At 34.8% G+C, this 17236-nt stretch overlaps 2 protein-coding genes and 1 long non-coding RNA gene across 3 annotated transcripts in view; all 3 read right to left on the bottom strand.

The window, feature by feature from the left end:
- Nucleotides 1-3194, bottom strand: part of LOC128209196 (uncharacterized) — a 30763-nt gene extending 27569 nt beyond the window's left edge. The window contains exons 1-2 of the mRNA XM_052913124.1: nucleotides 2690-3194; nucleotides 2318-2467 (exon numbers count right to left, since the gene is read on the bottom strand). Of these exons, the coding sequence (XP_052769084.1) occupies nucleotides 2318-2467; nucleotides 2690-2972 (433 nt within the window). The 5' untranslated portion in view covers nucleotides 2973-3194. The remainder of the gene's footprint in view (nucleotides 1-2317; nucleotides 2468-2689) is intronic.
- Nucleotides 3195-6296: 3102 nt separating this feature from the next.
- Nucleotides 6297-10099, bottom strand: LOC128209385 (uncharacterized). Its single transcript, XR_008256989.1, has 3 exons — nucleotides 9859-10099; nucleotides 8845-8961; nucleotides 6297-8558 (listed from the first exon to the last, which is right to left on the bottom strand). It is a non-coding gene; the product is annotated as an uncharacterized LOC128209385 (long non-coding RNA).
- A 2092-nt stretch (nucleotides 10100-12191) lies between these two features.
- Nucleotides 12192-17236, bottom strand: part of LOC128208062 (dynein axonemal heavy chain 6-like) — a 131503-nt gene continuing 126458 nt past the window's right edge. The window contains exons 96-100 of the mRNA XM_052911377.1: nucleotides 15851-16062; nucleotides 15149-15371; nucleotides 14694-14851; nucleotides 14331-14477; nucleotides 12192-13729 (exon numbers count right to left, since the gene is read on the bottom strand). Of these exons, the coding sequence (XP_052767337.1) occupies nucleotides 13451-13729; nucleotides 14331-14477; nucleotides 14694-14851; nucleotides 15149-15371; nucleotides 15851-16062 (1019 nt within the window). The 3' untranslated portion in view covers nucleotides 12192-13450. The remainder of the gene's footprint in view (nucleotides 13730-14330; nucleotides 14478-14693; nucleotides 14852-15148; nucleotides 15372-15850; nucleotides 16063-17236) is intronic.

The following is a 17236-nucleotide window of genomic DNA, read 5'->3' as shown; positions in this document are numbered from 1 at the left end:
TATAAAATATCATAAAAACAAAAAATATTACCAGATAATGTTATTTTACATTAGTTCCATACACAAAAAATAAATATCCAACTTATAATTATGAGTTTGACGGCTTTTCTTCATTTCATTCTGTCAAAACATAACGATATATACATGAAGGGCACCTGCAAGGCTTCAGGGCACAGTTTTAAATCGCTCGGAACATTTCGGCCATGGCCGAGCAATCGGAACTCCTCGGCTAGTATCAAGATATGTCTATCTCGAAGCTTGCCGGAGATGGCCGAGTTGTTACGATTGATGGCCGAGTTGTTACGATGGTGCAACGAGATCTATTTCGAAGCTTTGTCGGAGGAGGCCGAGTTATTACGATTTTATCGAGTTGTTCCCCTTCGCATAATTGTTTTCTGTGTCAGTCAACTTTCGTTTTATTGGAAAGGTAAACAACTTGTTTTAATGCATTAAATGCTTGTTTAGTGCAAAATAACATTTCACTTACATGGTAAAATATGAATATAATTCTTTATGATCAATTTCGACCATAAAATACTTCACTTAAAACAATTTCAATATTTTTAAAACACCCCCGTTTTTTGCACATTCCCGTTTAGACGTTAGGGATTGGAAGAATCCCGTATAACACGTCTATTATTTTAGACTAGCTAACCTTGATGTAAAATTTGGTTGACATTTGAGAACTTTTGCTTAGCAAATAATCTATTCCATGGCTAATTTACATAAAAGGGATGTTACTCTTTAGTCAAGCCGACGGTTAGAGACGGCCTTTCTTTAAATACAAACTTTGATAGTACTCCATTGATAAATACCTAGGTTTTTAAAGCCACTTTTGTTGTAACATTAAGCACGACATTCCTTTTGTCAGTCAAATGACTGCCACTAAATCAGCTTGGCATTGCCATCGTTTTGCGTGTCACTACTGTTATGCCAAGTTTTTCATGAGATTTTAGGTGCCTAAATTTGTAATGGCTGGCAATTTTTTCTTGGTCTTTCAACATCACATCTGGTCTGGATTGGACAGAGGCAAAGCTGTTGCCTATTTGGGCTAACACACCGATCCCCAACTGAAATTGTATAACCGCCCCTGCATATTATACTGATACTGGTACACTATAATATTCACAGATCCAGACTTCAGCCGGTTCAGGAATACCGGATTTATCGTCAGTTTGAAACTGTTTCAAACTTTCTGTGTTTGACTTGGTTGAACATATTGATTCGTTCCATTTCTTCTGTTAACTTTCAAATTAAAAGCGTCTACTTCGGAAGATTAAGCAAATCCATATGTTTTACTCGTTATTTTGGTGATAAACCATGTAAGTGGACTGGAAACCTCTGAAAGTCCATGTTTTTTACTGAATTTTCGCTGACGCGGAAGTTGATATGTCGATTGACTGGCTCTCGTTCCATCTTCATTCTCTATCAAAACCGAGAGGCAGTACCAAGGGAAGCAACTACGCATGTATAGCAACGCCAAGGGACGCAAGTCAGTTGAGTTTTTCGGAAAATGCGGAACAGGGGGTAGTTTGTAACAAAATTGCCAGCTTATGAAAATGATTTGAACTGAATAACATATCGTATCAAACTTGAAAATTATCAATCTTTTATATCGTTATGTAATAATTAAATGTCAAATATCAGTTCAGTTCTACTTTAAGCCAATCAAAACAGCCGCTTCGTCGCTTTATGGTAATAACATAGTGAGCACCCCTCAATCCATTCGCCAAGCAACGTTGTCGCAATATTATGTAACCCTGATTACGTCCAGAATGGCCGGTCGAGTTGACCACAAAGTCAACAACAGAACGAGCGTCACTGTACTCTCTTCGTCTTAACGTCAACGAGCTCAGTACTCAAATGACGTTAACTTATTTGAATTTCATGAATTTTCCTCAAAACGGTGACAATAATAGCATTAGAGAGGCCTTTCTGAATGTAATCTTATGTAAGACTTACCATGTCTTCGTCCATAGTATTCACTTTTGTTGAGTACAAGTGGCGTTTTAGTTTCAGGGTTGCTAACTATGTTATTACCATAAAGCGACAAAGATGAAACGCTGTTTTGATTGGCTTAACTAAATCGTGGCCACAAATTACTAAGTCGTGGCCACAAGTTAATAAGTCGTGGCCACAAGTTACTAAGTTGTGGCCACAAGTTACTAATTAACTAAGCGCGGCCCCAATATAAATAAAGTGTTGCGGATGTCACCTCGGTGCAACCGTATGATTTAGATATTGTTTTGCCATTTTCTAAACTGCAGTCCTGGTTTGATTGAGACGTTTCATTGACAACATTGTAAATAAAACAAACCTGCGGGACAGTAAAAACACAACTTGATGAAATCTTTGGCCTCCTTCCTAACGTTAGCAAGAACGAGGAGTGTGCATGCAAACACTAGAGCACCGAACACAACTGTCTTTCGGTAGCCATATCGTACCATAAACAACGCTGCAAATATACCTGAAGAAAACTGTCCAATTATTAACTATGTCAATTACACACATGTAAACGCAGCACGGTTCTCTTCCTCTTTTGGGAGGCAATAGATCCATAAGAAGAAGAAAAAACAGACATGTGGCAAATATGCTCCTGAGCGTAAATCAAAATATAATCACACCATAAATGTCATTCTTACACTAAAAAGAAAGGAAGACACATACTTTATTGTATGTATTAACTTACTATAAGCATTCGACAAGTTCGTAAAGTGCTCAAATATTTCTGTTCTTTCATCTTCATCCAAATCTATGTCTTCTTCAGAGCCGGTGGTAATTAACAAGCCAAAACCAATCAGCAGCACAATTATTGCCAACATAAAGTTTATCGCTGCAGATAAACTCACTACCAGCCATGCCCTAAAACCCCCGTTTGGTGGGTCTTCAACTGTGCTTCCTTCCGCTGGAACATCTACAGTGTACTCCCCAACCGTCGCCTCAGTTACTCGCTCAGCGTTATCTCCCGTCATGATCACATTCAGTTGTGCATCAGCAGTACTACTTTCACCTCGAACTGATTTTGTCTATAGTGAAGACTTGAAATGATTATGTCGACTAATGTTTCCAATTTAGCGACGCGTTTAAACTTGCAATAATGAAGAGTTTGTCATCGAATGTATACTAGGCAGCAATTAAAGCATTTTTAGTTTAACTCTTTAGAGATACAAGTGAGTAAAGAGTGTATCGATTGCAGAAACAAGGACGTTCACCATACTAAGAGAGCGTGTCATTTGAATATTGATTACCCGTATTGAATACATGGAATAAAGAAGAGTATTTTTCTCTCGATAATTGTTAGTTTGCATTCTTGTAGGTACATGTTTAAAATTGAAACCGGCCGCACTGAAACATGAGATACATTCGGAATGATCTTAATAGCAACGCACTGAGTGATCAATAACAGGCAGAGGAGCTAAATACATGTAGATTGTTTTACAATTGATCCAGTGAAACTGTTGCTGTTTTAAAAATATCAACAAGACAAAGCAGCGGCTGAATGGGTTTTATTGAATATTAACATATATTCGCATTATTTGGATACATTCCGAATAAACACGGGAATATCCAAACTACATGTAGACCGGATTTATCACATGAAAAATAGCAATACATTATTGGTGCAGACAATTTTTTTATGCTCCCAATAATGGGCCATATATATTTGTCATTGCCCGTCCGTTCGCACATGTCCGTGATTCCGCCCACAAGTATTATGCGAACTAGTGTCATTCAAATTTCCAAAACTATTTTATATGGAGTCTTGAAACGTAAGGGGGGTGTTGTTGAGATGATGAAGTTGTGCACTTGGGGTTTCGTTTGCAACCGCACATTGTAAGGGGAGAGTTATAGCCCTTCAATTACCAAAAATTGGCATTTTCGAACTTGTGTCATTGAAACCCCAAAAACTTTATGAACTATGAAACCTTAGGGTAATGTTGTTGGGTGAATAAGTAGTGCAACTGGTGTTTTGTCTGCAGCTGCACATAGTTGGCACAGATGGCCCTTCAATTAGCAAAATTGGCATTTTCGAACTTGTGTCATTCAAACCCCCAAAATTATATGACCTAGAGCCATGAAACCTTAGGGTAATGTTGTTTGGTGAATAAGTAGTGCAACTGGTGTTTTGTCTGCAGCTGCACATAGTTGGCACAGATGGCCCTTCAATTAGCAAAAATTGGCATTTTCGAATAGTGATCCTTGCATTTGATGATAGTGACAGTTCTATTAACATGTTTTATGAAAGTAAATGGAGCTTCATGTTTGGAGCACTAAGTAGTCCATTTTTTCACAAAGCAATGTGATATGGATAGACTTTCATTTTGGTTGAAAATCAATTAGAACTGGTGTGAACATTTCATGTATCACGAGATGCGAGTGGGGGCATCCGTGTCCTATGGACAAAATTCTAGTTTGCAACTTTCTTAGTCGTAGTAACTCGTCATACGTAACCACGGAAACGAATAACTAGATCTAGACTAACAGGTACCTTAGCTCAGTGTGAGTATACCGCGTGATAAATGACGTCATATATGCTACGTCAGAAGGCAATATTTTGCTTGAAATGAATACTTAAATCAAAAATAAATTTTCTTTTACTTCTCCATTTTAAATAAAATAAAGGGCAGTCCATGCCTCTTACAGAGCCCCGCCTTCGTTTTATTACCGAAGTTTGATAAGGTAAATAGTTTTATCAAACACTTCGACAAACCTGTTTCCAAAACAATGTTTTGACAGTGCTCCGTCAGACGGCCGTATTGTGAAAAGTGTTGTCGAAGTGTTTGAAGAAACTATACTCTCAATCAAACTCTGGTAAAAGAATGAAGGCGGACCTCCTTAAGAGGCGTAGACTGCGCTATGTTTCATCGCAAATGGTGAAGAAATAGTGAAGTTATTCTTGTTTTAAGTCTTAATTCGAAGCAAAATATTGCCTTCCGACGTAGCATTTATGACGTAATTTATCACGTGGTATACACACACTGTTAGCTTAATCACGGATAGAATTCAGTGGAGTCGGATGAATTCGGCCTAGTTATCATTTCGGCCTGGTTTGGTATTCAATGTACAACTTAAGTCAATCTAATGGTCATACATCGTTGACTTCATTCGTCGTACAGGTTCATTATTTATAACACATTCTCCGATAAGCTACATCATTCTTAGATTTTACGTAAAACTAATATTGAATACTTACCCTGGTCTCAATATCACTAAAATACCTAAGTCGACTCTCATATCAGTTTCAACTCATTTTATCCAAAAGCATAAAACAGTATATAAAAAAACACATTAAGCCTTAATTTAAGTTTTTTTTTATACTTTTTAAAAGTGCATTCTCTCATAGAATATGTTGATTAACGCCTTAGTTTATGTTTCATCGTACATTTGTTTCTGTGTGCATCCATCACTCTGTATCGATATGGGCTCACTGTATATTTTTTGTTGTAATCGGGTTTGGGTGTCGCCAATGTTTCTTGTAGTTATTCGAAACTCTTCTATTTTGATAAATATAAAACCACAAAATACAAAAAAAAAAAAATGATAGAAAACTTCCCATGTGTCAAAATCAAACGCTTATCGATTTATCACTTTTTGAGCTATATCCGGTGTCCGTTCCCCCACAATGTTCAGGTTAACTATGGATATGTCAAACTCCCAGGTCAATGTTGATATGAACGACTATATTTCCCTCCCACTTTACATGAGGGAATAACTAACTGGTAAAATAATAAGAGAGGTGGGAGTTTTTAGTCGAGCGAGAAAACCTTTCTATTAATGTGCAAACTCTACTCTGGCAACATGTGAACTACATGTAGGTTCCATGAACGCTTTTGGGCTGTATACCTATTTTGTAAAATAAATACGACTCAGTCATATTTGAAGAGTAAACGATTTGATTAAAAAACGCGTATTCCACTCATTAAATGAATATTTCAAGTGACGGATACTCCATGGTTTTGATTTAATTGAGTATCAGTATAAAATCTATAAGTATTTGCGAAGGAATTCATGAGCATGAATCTTCAGATGTTTATGTTAATTTGTTTTACAATAAAATGACAATACTCATAAAACGTACATGTAGTAGGTCAGATGCATTTTTTCCCTTCTTTGTCTATATGGTCAGCAACTCTCCTCTATTTCTATATCGTCAGCTATCTCGTCCGCACTTTAGTACGTGCTCCGTTCAACGCTTTAAGCGCTTTGATTTACTTATTGTCAAAGCAACATATTTGCCCGACGATTCACAAGACAACAAGAAAGACCATTGATGCAAAGCATCAAAGGGCGCCGTTTAATAGTTTATGCACTTGTTATATGTTGAAAAACAAGGAATGTCAAGGCCAACAAGCATATTATGGTGTATTGAACCGCATCTATGAAATTCTCAAAATGTTTGTAGTTTTCTGCATGACAACATAGGCAAAAGCATTGAAATTGAAGATTTTCAAGTTGAACATTTCATTAGGGGTAGTGTACATTAATGAACACGACAGAATTAGGGTGCTTGTGCACTGTACTTTTTGTCATTGCCACATACCCATATACCAAGTTTTATTTCAATACCATAAGTAGTTTTGAAGTAATGCTCTGGTCAAGAAAAAGCGGCAAAGGGCAATAATTATGTAATTAGCTTAAAAACAGCTATAGTCATTGTGCACTGCACTTCCTCTCGTTGTGCTAAATACCATTGAATGATGTTTAATGAAATTCCAAAAAAGTAGTTTTCTAGTTATGCTCCGGACAGGAAAAGATACAAAGGGAATAGCTCTTGCAATACGCTGAAATATCATTTATATCATTAGTATCAAATGTGTCCAGTTTAAAGTGTGTTTTCATTTGCATTAAATTACATTGTAATATATACCAGAAAAGCAATAATAAAAATCCTTAAATGTATAAGAAACTGAAGACAATAAAGAATAACACCCATTTATGAATATCTCCAAAACAAATCAGAGGTCACCTATATATAAAACAATAATCATTCGTATTATTAGTATCAAATGTGTCTAGTTTTGTGTGTCTGTTCATTATCTTTAAATGAGTATCTTTAAAGTGAAACTCTTATTTGAAATCAATACATATAATTGTATATATAACACATCAAATTGAGTGAAAAAAACAATAACTACTTACTAAATAATGATTTACTGAAATATCGTTTACTGATAACAAGCTTGTCACCCTGTTTATAATAGCAGAATGCATGACAAATATTAAATGATCAATTGGTGATTGCTAAAAGATTTACTGTGGTCTACTATAGTATCACAAGGCAGAAATACCATGTTTTAAGTTCATTCTTATTAGCAAATTGAACTCCTTCATTAGAAACATTGTTGTTGACATCTATCAACCCATTTTGAAAAATGAAAACAATAATATTAATTATCATAAGTCTTATTGGGGAGTAAGAGTGCATCTTTAAAAATAGTGTGTGTGTTTTTTTCACTTAAATATGTAACAATTCAATTTGACAAATGAGACAAAAGTTACAATAGAAGTAGTAATTGTACATAAAACAAAACATCAACACAAATTGACAAAGCTCAATATAACAGGAAATCTATATTATGAAAACACAAATCCTTAAAGGCCATAATTATTTGAACTGAATTAAGGTACAAGTAATACACACTTTTATAAAGCTTTTACGGACAACATAGTTATTATCATGGTACACTATGGGACTTTTATCCAAATTTTGAAGATTTTTTACTGTTAATTAAAAATATTTTGTCTTTATTTGATTTTTTTTCACATTATCAGAGATTATGAAATATACACAACAGTTTCTGGTAAAATAAACTTCAGTTAACAGAAAAATTACGTTCAACCGAACATATTATTGATACACATGGAAAAAAAATCATTTTGATTGATCTTGTGAGTCTTCGGAACAGAGCAGTATTTCCATGTTTGAAAATATATAGCAGTTTTATAAATTCATAAAAAATAATAAGACAACCTGCTGAAATCATTTATATATTTTCTATGATGTCTAATGAACAATTCAAAAGACAATTTATGATAGTTTACCGTTCAGTTTTGAAGAAAATATACATAATGTCATGTAACTATACATTTTTATAACTAATAAAATGCTTAAAAATCAACCTTTTTCTTGTAAAAAGCTCAATTGGACTTATTCATAAAATGTAATCATTCAAATAAATGAATTTTACTTATGATACTAACTCAGAATTCAGATTTAAAAACAATGAATGTACTTAAAATTAAAATATGTAAAGAAACAAGAACACTATGTAGGCGGTAATGCCCCTCCAAAAATGTCAGAGTGAAAGTTCTCAACTAATGTCTTTTTAATATTATAACATGTAAACAGTCTCTGCTGGTAATCGATGTCTATTTGTTTTATTTAGTCAATGGTATTCTAACATTTAGAACTTTTCACAATAATTCTTCACTCTTCAACATTTGAAGTTTGGTTTGTTCCCATGCGTTTGTACTTGTAGTGTCTGCACAGATGAAAATTACTCAATGCTGAGTCAATGCTGATTTAACAGGTCTTTACCCATCTAGAATGTTTAGTGCTGTAAAAGAAAAAAAGTACTTTCTAACTAATTTGTATAGATAATAATACTGCCATACATATACAAAATAAAATATAAACAGTTTAATATTTCTCAACATTATTTAAAAACAACAACAATAAGCTGATACATACATGTATATAATATAAAGAAAATTACTAAATGTATCAACAAAATTCATCATCACCACCACCATCATCACCACCACAACCACTGGATTATTGAAAACAGTGAGTTTATAAAACAACAAACACCAACTCAAGTATGTTTTATATGAAATACTCACATCATCTCTATCAGATGTAGATAGACATGGATGTCAAATCTGTCTCAATGATCCAACAAAGTATTTAATGCAGGCTGGAATTCTTCATATAATAGTAATATTCAGTCCTTTTCCTGCCTGAAAGAAATTAGACTTCTGATTATCAACCAACAGAAACTACAACCGTAAAATACAAATGCACATGTATTAATTATACATTCAGCACTTATATCCGTTTTAGCCAAGAGTAAGGGTTGGTAGGCACAAATGTGTAGATGTTGTGCATATAATTGATAATGATTCACAACAGTATGGCGTTCAACGAGACCTACACCAAGCAAATGAATGTCGCTTGTGTCCAAGCTGTTGTGGCTTCCAGCCCGAAACCATGTACATCTTTTAATACATGTTTATTTTGAAAATATGCAGTTTGTAAACAAATAATGAGTATTTTTAAGTCTAATATTTTTCTAAGATAAAACAATCAAATAAAAGATTACATACTCATATCATATACATAAATGATGTACATAAGTACATTTAAAAATATGTAACATGTACATAATGCACTAGTCAATTGTAACCACGGCCCTCCAGGTCTGGGGATATGCCGGGGAAATGGGCTGTGTTTTTAACTTTCAGGTGGCCTCGCAGTGCCGGGTGAATACGGTGGTTTTTGTCTTTGAGCCAGATATAGCAGGGAATATGCCTTACCTAAGCTCCCTGGGGTACGGGGCATATGGCGAGGATTTGACCATCAGTTCGTCCCCGCAGGACGAGGATTTTACCCGGGGTTGGCTGGACAGAAAGTCAAAGTCCCAGCTATTCCTCGGACCTGTTGGGGCTTTGGTTACAATTGACTGGTGCATTATAAGTAGATGTAAAGTATGTAACATGTATATTTATAGTACATGTAGAAATATTAAAACGCTGTCTTAACGTTTAGCAAATAAAAATGATTTAAGAATTCCAAAGAAATTAAAAAACAAACATTTTTGAACACATAAACTTACACAACTACTCAAGGATACTTACATGAATAGCCCTTTGATACGAATATCCCAATTCCATGCTGATTGTTGACATTAGTTTTTTCGACAGAAAATCTTCTCTTACGCGTATAATTCACTTATAATCCATGTTTTACTGTAATGACTCAAATTGTTAGATGTATCGTAATCAACTGTCAGTGTGCACTTTTAGTGTTTACTTATTTTAAACGTATATTCATGAAAAAACTTCACCGAATTTCCAACTATTAATCGACGATGTAGAAATTCCATTATTGACCTATGAATAGCGGGGAAATACCGTCTGGTTCTAAAAATAGCAACATCCGGATATGTGTAGTGTTCTAAAAATAAAACAACTCGGGGGCAATCGTAATAAAATTTTACTAATGTCACCTTCAACACATTAAAAAATAAAGTTAGGTGAACATGTAATCCAATATCGATTAAATTAAAGAAAACAGCTTACCTCATTGTTTATTAATGCAGTAAACATAACAAAACAACATGAAACATAATTATTCCCATTCACATAATTACCGGTCCACACATTTTACATTTCATTCGGAACTCCTCCGAATATTTACATTTCCGGCACATGATATTACAGTTAACCAATCGGAAAACGTAAACGAAACGGGAACAGTTATTAAACTTATTTGTCGTTCTTCAAATATAATGTTTTGAAGATAAATTGAAGACAATCTATTCAACCACAAATAGCATTTTAAACACCCATGCAATCGCCATCCATTTGCATTTTTTAATCATAATAAAATAACAGTAAAACCCAACTGTCAATCAACTTAAAAACCGCTCCTACCACTAACTAAAATAAATTCCCATTACATAATAGGCGCGCTCTTCAGAGCGGCGCCAATAATACGGACGATACTATTTCCCGTTTTCTCTTCGTAAAATCCGGTCTCATCCGGTCTCATAATTCCCGGCTCCTAACTTTTGGCCTCGGACAACACATTGTGCTACCGATGTTTATTAACTAATTTGAAAATCTTATTTGCTTTTATATGTAACAAAATGGAATAAAATTTATAAACATTTTGTCTAAGTTATGCAATTTGTTATTGGTGTAGAGTAAGATGCGATGGCAATTAAAATGCTCATATTTTTTTTTAAATAAAATATTGAGGACGGCTAGAGTATGAATTAACTTAAAATTGCACCTTTTATTTTTAATGTTATGTCTATTGCTCTTCCTATTATTACACAACTTCAGCAGAATATAGTTTATTTTCAACTGAAACTTTGCAATGAATCTCTAACTCTTTAAGAAATACGATGCTCATTATATTTTCTTATTTTCCATGGTAATATGTTATTATCGTGTTATTCATAAGCTTTACTAGAGCCTTTGCTCAACAATTATTTATTATATATCATTGCCTTTATAATAAACTTTAATATTTTCATGCTGGAAATGAATTTGAGAAAATAAAGCTCTATACATACATGTAACTAAACGTTTGGACCGAACAGTATCCGTGCATGTGTAATAAAACTGGCTATATTTTATCAACTGCCCAATCCGTTTATCATGCCCTTGACGAGGGACAGGCGCTAATCTCTGACACGCGTTGTATTATGCATTTACACCTTTCATCGTTTGACATTATTGCGTATTGTCATAAACCTGTTATGAAGAGTTCCTTGACAAAATATAATATAAGTGTAATAATAATGATAATTAATTTAGTGCTGACATATTCGGGAGGTTATTTTACAAAATAAAATATAACATACAAGATACGAGAATCTTTATTTAAAGTCTGGTAAATCTTAACAAGAAATATTAGGTCAATGACCTAGTGCATCTCCTGCAACAAAATAAATAGTAAAAAAATGTTAGAATTCCTGAAGTACAAAGTTAAACTTACACATTTGATTTACAGATGTGTTCATGCATTGTTTCTATTTGTATTACTGTTATCAATAGTATAATCATAACTGAATGAAATATTGAAAAACAACAACAATGTGTTTGTTATTATGTTTTTCATGACAATTATTTTAGTACATGTGTATATTTTAAGGATTTTTTAATCTTTGCCTGAATTTATTATATGTTTTATTGATACTAAATAAGAAATAAATGGTGAAATAATTATCATCAAATCTCTAATGTTTGTTTTCTTGATAACGTAAATCAAATGATATCTTTTGTAACCCTATTACCGCAATCAATCACACCTTCTCCATCACGCCCGATATCTTCTATAAAATTTAGAAAACAGAGACCGGACGAGACCGGGAAATAGTATCGCCCCAATAAATACCTCAACTTTTTTCTTCGAAATACAGGCTGGCTAGAAATAACCATAAAATCAACAAAGAACATACTTACAGCAACACTTTTAATAAACAAATTAAACATCTTGTGAATTACAACAGCAGTTTAGCAATAGCTAATCAATGCAAATATTAAAGTTCATCAACAGTATAACATCACAGCAGAACATAAGAATATAAATATATAATGAATACAAGCCTTGTATACATGCACAATATAATTCATGTTAAAAGGAATGTGTCCATTAATGATATATTCACAGTGACATAAAACAGTACAGGACGGAATCGAAATGATATCAGCAGTATCACAAGTTGTAAATATAGAACAGGTACATCCATTTAATTGCATATATCTGAAAACTTTATTTCCAGCTTCCTACATATACATGTATATATGCACATTTTCAATTGTATTTTAAAATAAGTGAGATAAATTTATAATTAACAAGCTTTAATAAATAACAACAAAACACAGAAGTGAAAAGACTGTCGAATAAATGTACTTTAAACAATTTAAATTCATAAATATAATTCTTGAACTGTTATTTTTAACCATACAAATTTCAGATATACAAATACTCAGGTAACTGATCTTCTTTATTATAATTCTACAACTAAAAGTAACACCCACAGCATAAATAGTGAACATTCAAGAGCAATACACATCATAATGTAAATTTAGCCTAAACGAACAAATTTTTGTCAGATATATAAACACACAGAAAAATAACATTTTATTTCATTGCATAGAGACATACACAATCTGACATTTAATCAAATATCAAATTAACAATAACATAATAATATGTTCCAACAAATATTTTTTTCTATATAAATAGACATGTATCACAGAGGCTAAATACTTCTTACAACAATACTATTAAAATGTCAACAATAACCACAAGTTTATGCAACTTGAAGCATACTGGTAATTACTTTTGACATAATAGCCCACTCATTTTAAATATACAATGTAAATTAGTAATACTACATATAAAACACAGTAATGTGTGTAAGTCATAGCACATAGTATGATACTCCATAACAAAGAAACCATATGTCGAAGTCCTGTGTAACCTATGCCACTCTCTGTTCCGAAGATTTAGTATCCCATATTCATGTTGTATTCTTACAAAAAAGGCACCGTCAATATACCACTGTTCATTTTAGTGGGAAGTCATATCTGTATGACATCGTATATCAAAACAGCACTGAATATGTTCATAAATGCTATTCCTTCCGATGCATGGTAATAAAGGCCCTAATTCTTTCTTCATTTTATTACACTTTCTGCCCGCGGTGTTCCTCTACAAGTACTCATCAGGCTGACAGAGAAGAGCCACACCCCTCATCACCCAGAAGTTCGGCTCGCACTGGGATGGCAGATTAACAGCGGTCACAAAGTTTGTGGAATGGCCAGTGGAGGAGAGGGTTCCTGCACGCTCTGATGTCCTGTACAGGGGGCACTCGTACATGTGCAGGGGCTGACTCTGGGTCGTAGGTTCACTAGGTGTGGTAGGGTCAACAGGGGTATCCATGCTAGGGGCTGTGGACTGACTACTGCCCCCTGTGCGGCTCACTTGCTTCTGTAACATTATAGAATGTAATAACAGTCCAACTGTAGGTAGGAGAAAGCAATGTTATAATATGTATAAGTATTAGTTACGGCCCCCTGGTGACAATCAAAGTAAATGAGATTATACAGTAGCGCTATAGCTTGAGTGTATAATTTCAATCACAAGGTTTTTTGTGACAAAAGTGTTTTGTACCATCATATCATAGACAACATTGAATAAATAGCGTCTGGTAATAAAAAGTGTCTGGTAATAAATAGCATCTGGTAATAAATGGCGTCTAAGTGAATATCATTGCTATTTAGCTAGCATACACATAGACGATATTAAATTTTCAATACATTTTGGAAGAAAGATCCTTCAGAAGTTCAAATTAAAGCCAAGTGGAAAAGAAAAATGCAACACTGTCCAGCAACAGCTTTAGCGGTATCCTACTTCCAAGAGTCATTAAAACATAGTCAACATTCAGTAAGGACCAGATTATAGATAACTACACTGTGGCCTAAATCAAAGTTATTAACACCATCATTGTAAGATATCAAGCAGGAAATTTGATTTAAATTATGTCATACTCTAACGAAATCTATTCTTTGAGACATCTATATTCTTATACCTGTACAGGTTTAAAGTGTATCTCAGGCAGGCGAGAGAAGCGTTGGCCAGGGAGGGAATCCTCGAGACTGTCTGCATCTGTATCCCAGCGGGCCCCGTCAATGTACAGGCCGAATATCAGTACACCATCTTCTGGAGGGGTGTTACCCTGTAAGGAACACGAGGGCTATTACACAAGATATAATGGGAGTCAGAAGAAATAAACAATAGGAAACACATGTATATGATCACAGGTCATATAGGCCTGCAACAAATATGTATTAGTTATGGTTAAATAAGGATTGATCACATTATTTTGTGTGGTCGTGCTGTATGAACTTAAAATACAAAAAGGTTTAAATCAATAATTACTCTTCATTCTCACCTTAAATGCAGTGTCTTTGATATTGAAAGCCTGTTTGAGGTCGGAGAGTGACTCAGTGTTATCCAGAGCTTTCTTGGAGACCCTGAACTGGAACTGGAGGGAATCCACTGAGATACCCAGCTTACGAGCATGGTTCTGAAGTACACCCGTCAGGAAACCTGGAATATACAATGTACCAGCGTTGTAGAACATTATGATTTTTTTGCATAAATTTAAGGCAATTTATTCAGCTCATTATGAAGACTGCTATAAGCTGATAGGTCAAGAGAACTGACCTGGTGGGGATTGCACCCAAGACCTGTTGGGTGAGAGATGGGCACCTATATCACTTTCACTCTGTAAAAAATGTATTTTACTTATGACAATACCAAATTTGTTACCTTTTAATAAATTAAATCTGCAAACAAATGGGCCTAATGGGTTGGTATAGAAACCATCAAGAGTTGTACACTTACCCTGTGGAAAGAAGAACCCAGACAGCCAGTAGCCATGTGGGAGACTGCGAGGAATGTGGACCAGGTCGAGGTCTGTGCCCGCACCCTTTGCCCCGAGAACAGGTTTCATCAGTTTTTCCACGCTGTTCAGCATCAGCTCTGCCCACTGAGCGAAAAACTCCACCCTCATGTACAGGTCTTGCACCCAGGAACCTAGCGGTTTGCATGATTCATAGGACATGGACTGGAAAAGAGGAATAGAAACAAGTATTCAGTACACAGCCATAACTTTTGTTGATATAAAAGTAATTTTACAAATGTCAAAATGTCTTTCAGTATCCAATATATAGGCATTGGGTCCAGGATTGGACATGAGTGGGGGCACAGTTATTGGTTGCAATTAATGACAAAATGAGTGACCCCCACCCACCCTCACCTAAGGGCCTAAAAATATAGGCTATTAATGTTGTATAAGGGGTTGAGAGATCTCTGCCATGAATATTTTGGCTTATTATATATAGTCTACAATGGTGCATTCTGGTGTATTTTTTTTCTACAAAGTTTACATGACCAGTTCACTTGTAACATCCCTTGAACTCAAGCAACTTTCAATTGTGAAGGGAAGAAGAACTTTCCTGTCCAACAACAACTTACTTTTCAAACCAGCAAGCCTTTAAAAATACTAAATTCAAGCGTTATTTTTAACAAAATCAAAGATCATACCTTCCATTTCTGGGGAACTTTTTGAGCCAAGAGGGCATTGTACGCGTCTTCCAATGGTTCGGACATGATAATTTCTCCCTTGATAGCGAGTATAAGGGAACGCATGCTGGAGTGTATGCCATGGAGTAGATTGTTGAAGCGGTCTATTTCCTGCCGTAACACAGTCACCAGAGCCGAGTTACCCATCACCGCATCTACTGCTGAGGCTAGCACTAGAATAATGGTAAAATTTATCAAACTTAAATCATTACAAAATGCCATAACAGGTTCAAGTGGAAAAAAATAGACAGGTATATAGTTTAATGTGCAAATAATTAATTAATTGGCTGGTGACAAATGACCCTGAAGTGCCAGAGAGATCAATGGAATTTTCCTACATTCAGGAAGAGCTAACATGAGCTATCAGCAATAATATGAAAATAATAAAATGAAGAATCCCATGATTGTTGGACCTGAGACTTGCACAAAACATGATCCCTTAAATTTGGAATAACCATGCCTTATTTCAAAATTGTGACAAAACATTTATGTGCATATATGCAGCATTCCATTATGATTAACCTGTAAGAATGTGCTTGACCTTTGCAGTAGGGACATGGGTTGTGGGCAACAAATCTCCCAGTTCTTTTAAACAAGAGGCCCAAAAGGGCCTATGCTCTACTGGCATGGCTTTTGTGGTCATATCAATCCAGAGCATGTATGTATGGGCAAAAGGCAACAGACATATACTTTATGTTTTGTGTTTGGGTTACCTGAAAACGTAGCACATTCAACATCTGAGCCCAGAAAGTATTGTAAGCAGATTAGTTGCATGAACTATTTTAATATGTGACAAGTAAAAGTCATCTGACAAAAAAAAATGCTTTAAAAACTGTACTCATAGTAAAAATTTCTGTAGTTTTAGAAGTTAAAAAAAGTTGGTCAAAAGGTCAAAGTCAAGGGCATCGTAGGACAACATTGATCAATTTGAACAAACATTCACAATCAATTGTGCTGAGATGGATGCACGAACACACAAACAGATTTTCAAACCTTTCCAGATTTATGTTTACCAAACCTGTGAACCCTGGGTGTGGCCAGTAATGACACCAGATGCATAACTTAAACATTCACAACCAATTTTGTTAAGATGAATGTGCAAACTACAGAACTTAAAGTTAAAAAATGGCCTTTGGGCTTTCAACAAGAACAAGGCAGAGTAATTCACAAAATCAGCTGCAGAAGCAAAAAGCAAATTGTCTCTCAAAATCCTAGACTTGCAAATTGTCTCCCTTAACTCTAGACTTGAATTTACATGTACATGTAAACTTGGCTAAAAATAGAATTCGCTCATGCAGACCTGGCTAAAAATAGAAAGCATTTCTTTAAAACTTTCATGGCCTATAA

Source organism: Mya arenaria, chromosome 11 (genome assembly GCF_026914265.1).
Source record: "Mya arenaria isolate MELC-2E11 chromosome 11, ASM2691426v1".
NCBI classification, from domain to species: Eukaryota; Metazoa; Mollusca; class Bivalvia; order Myida; family Myidae; genus Mya; species Mya arenaria.
Note: the sequence above shows the minus strand (reverse complement) of the source record. Positions and strands in the feature narration are given on the sequence as shown.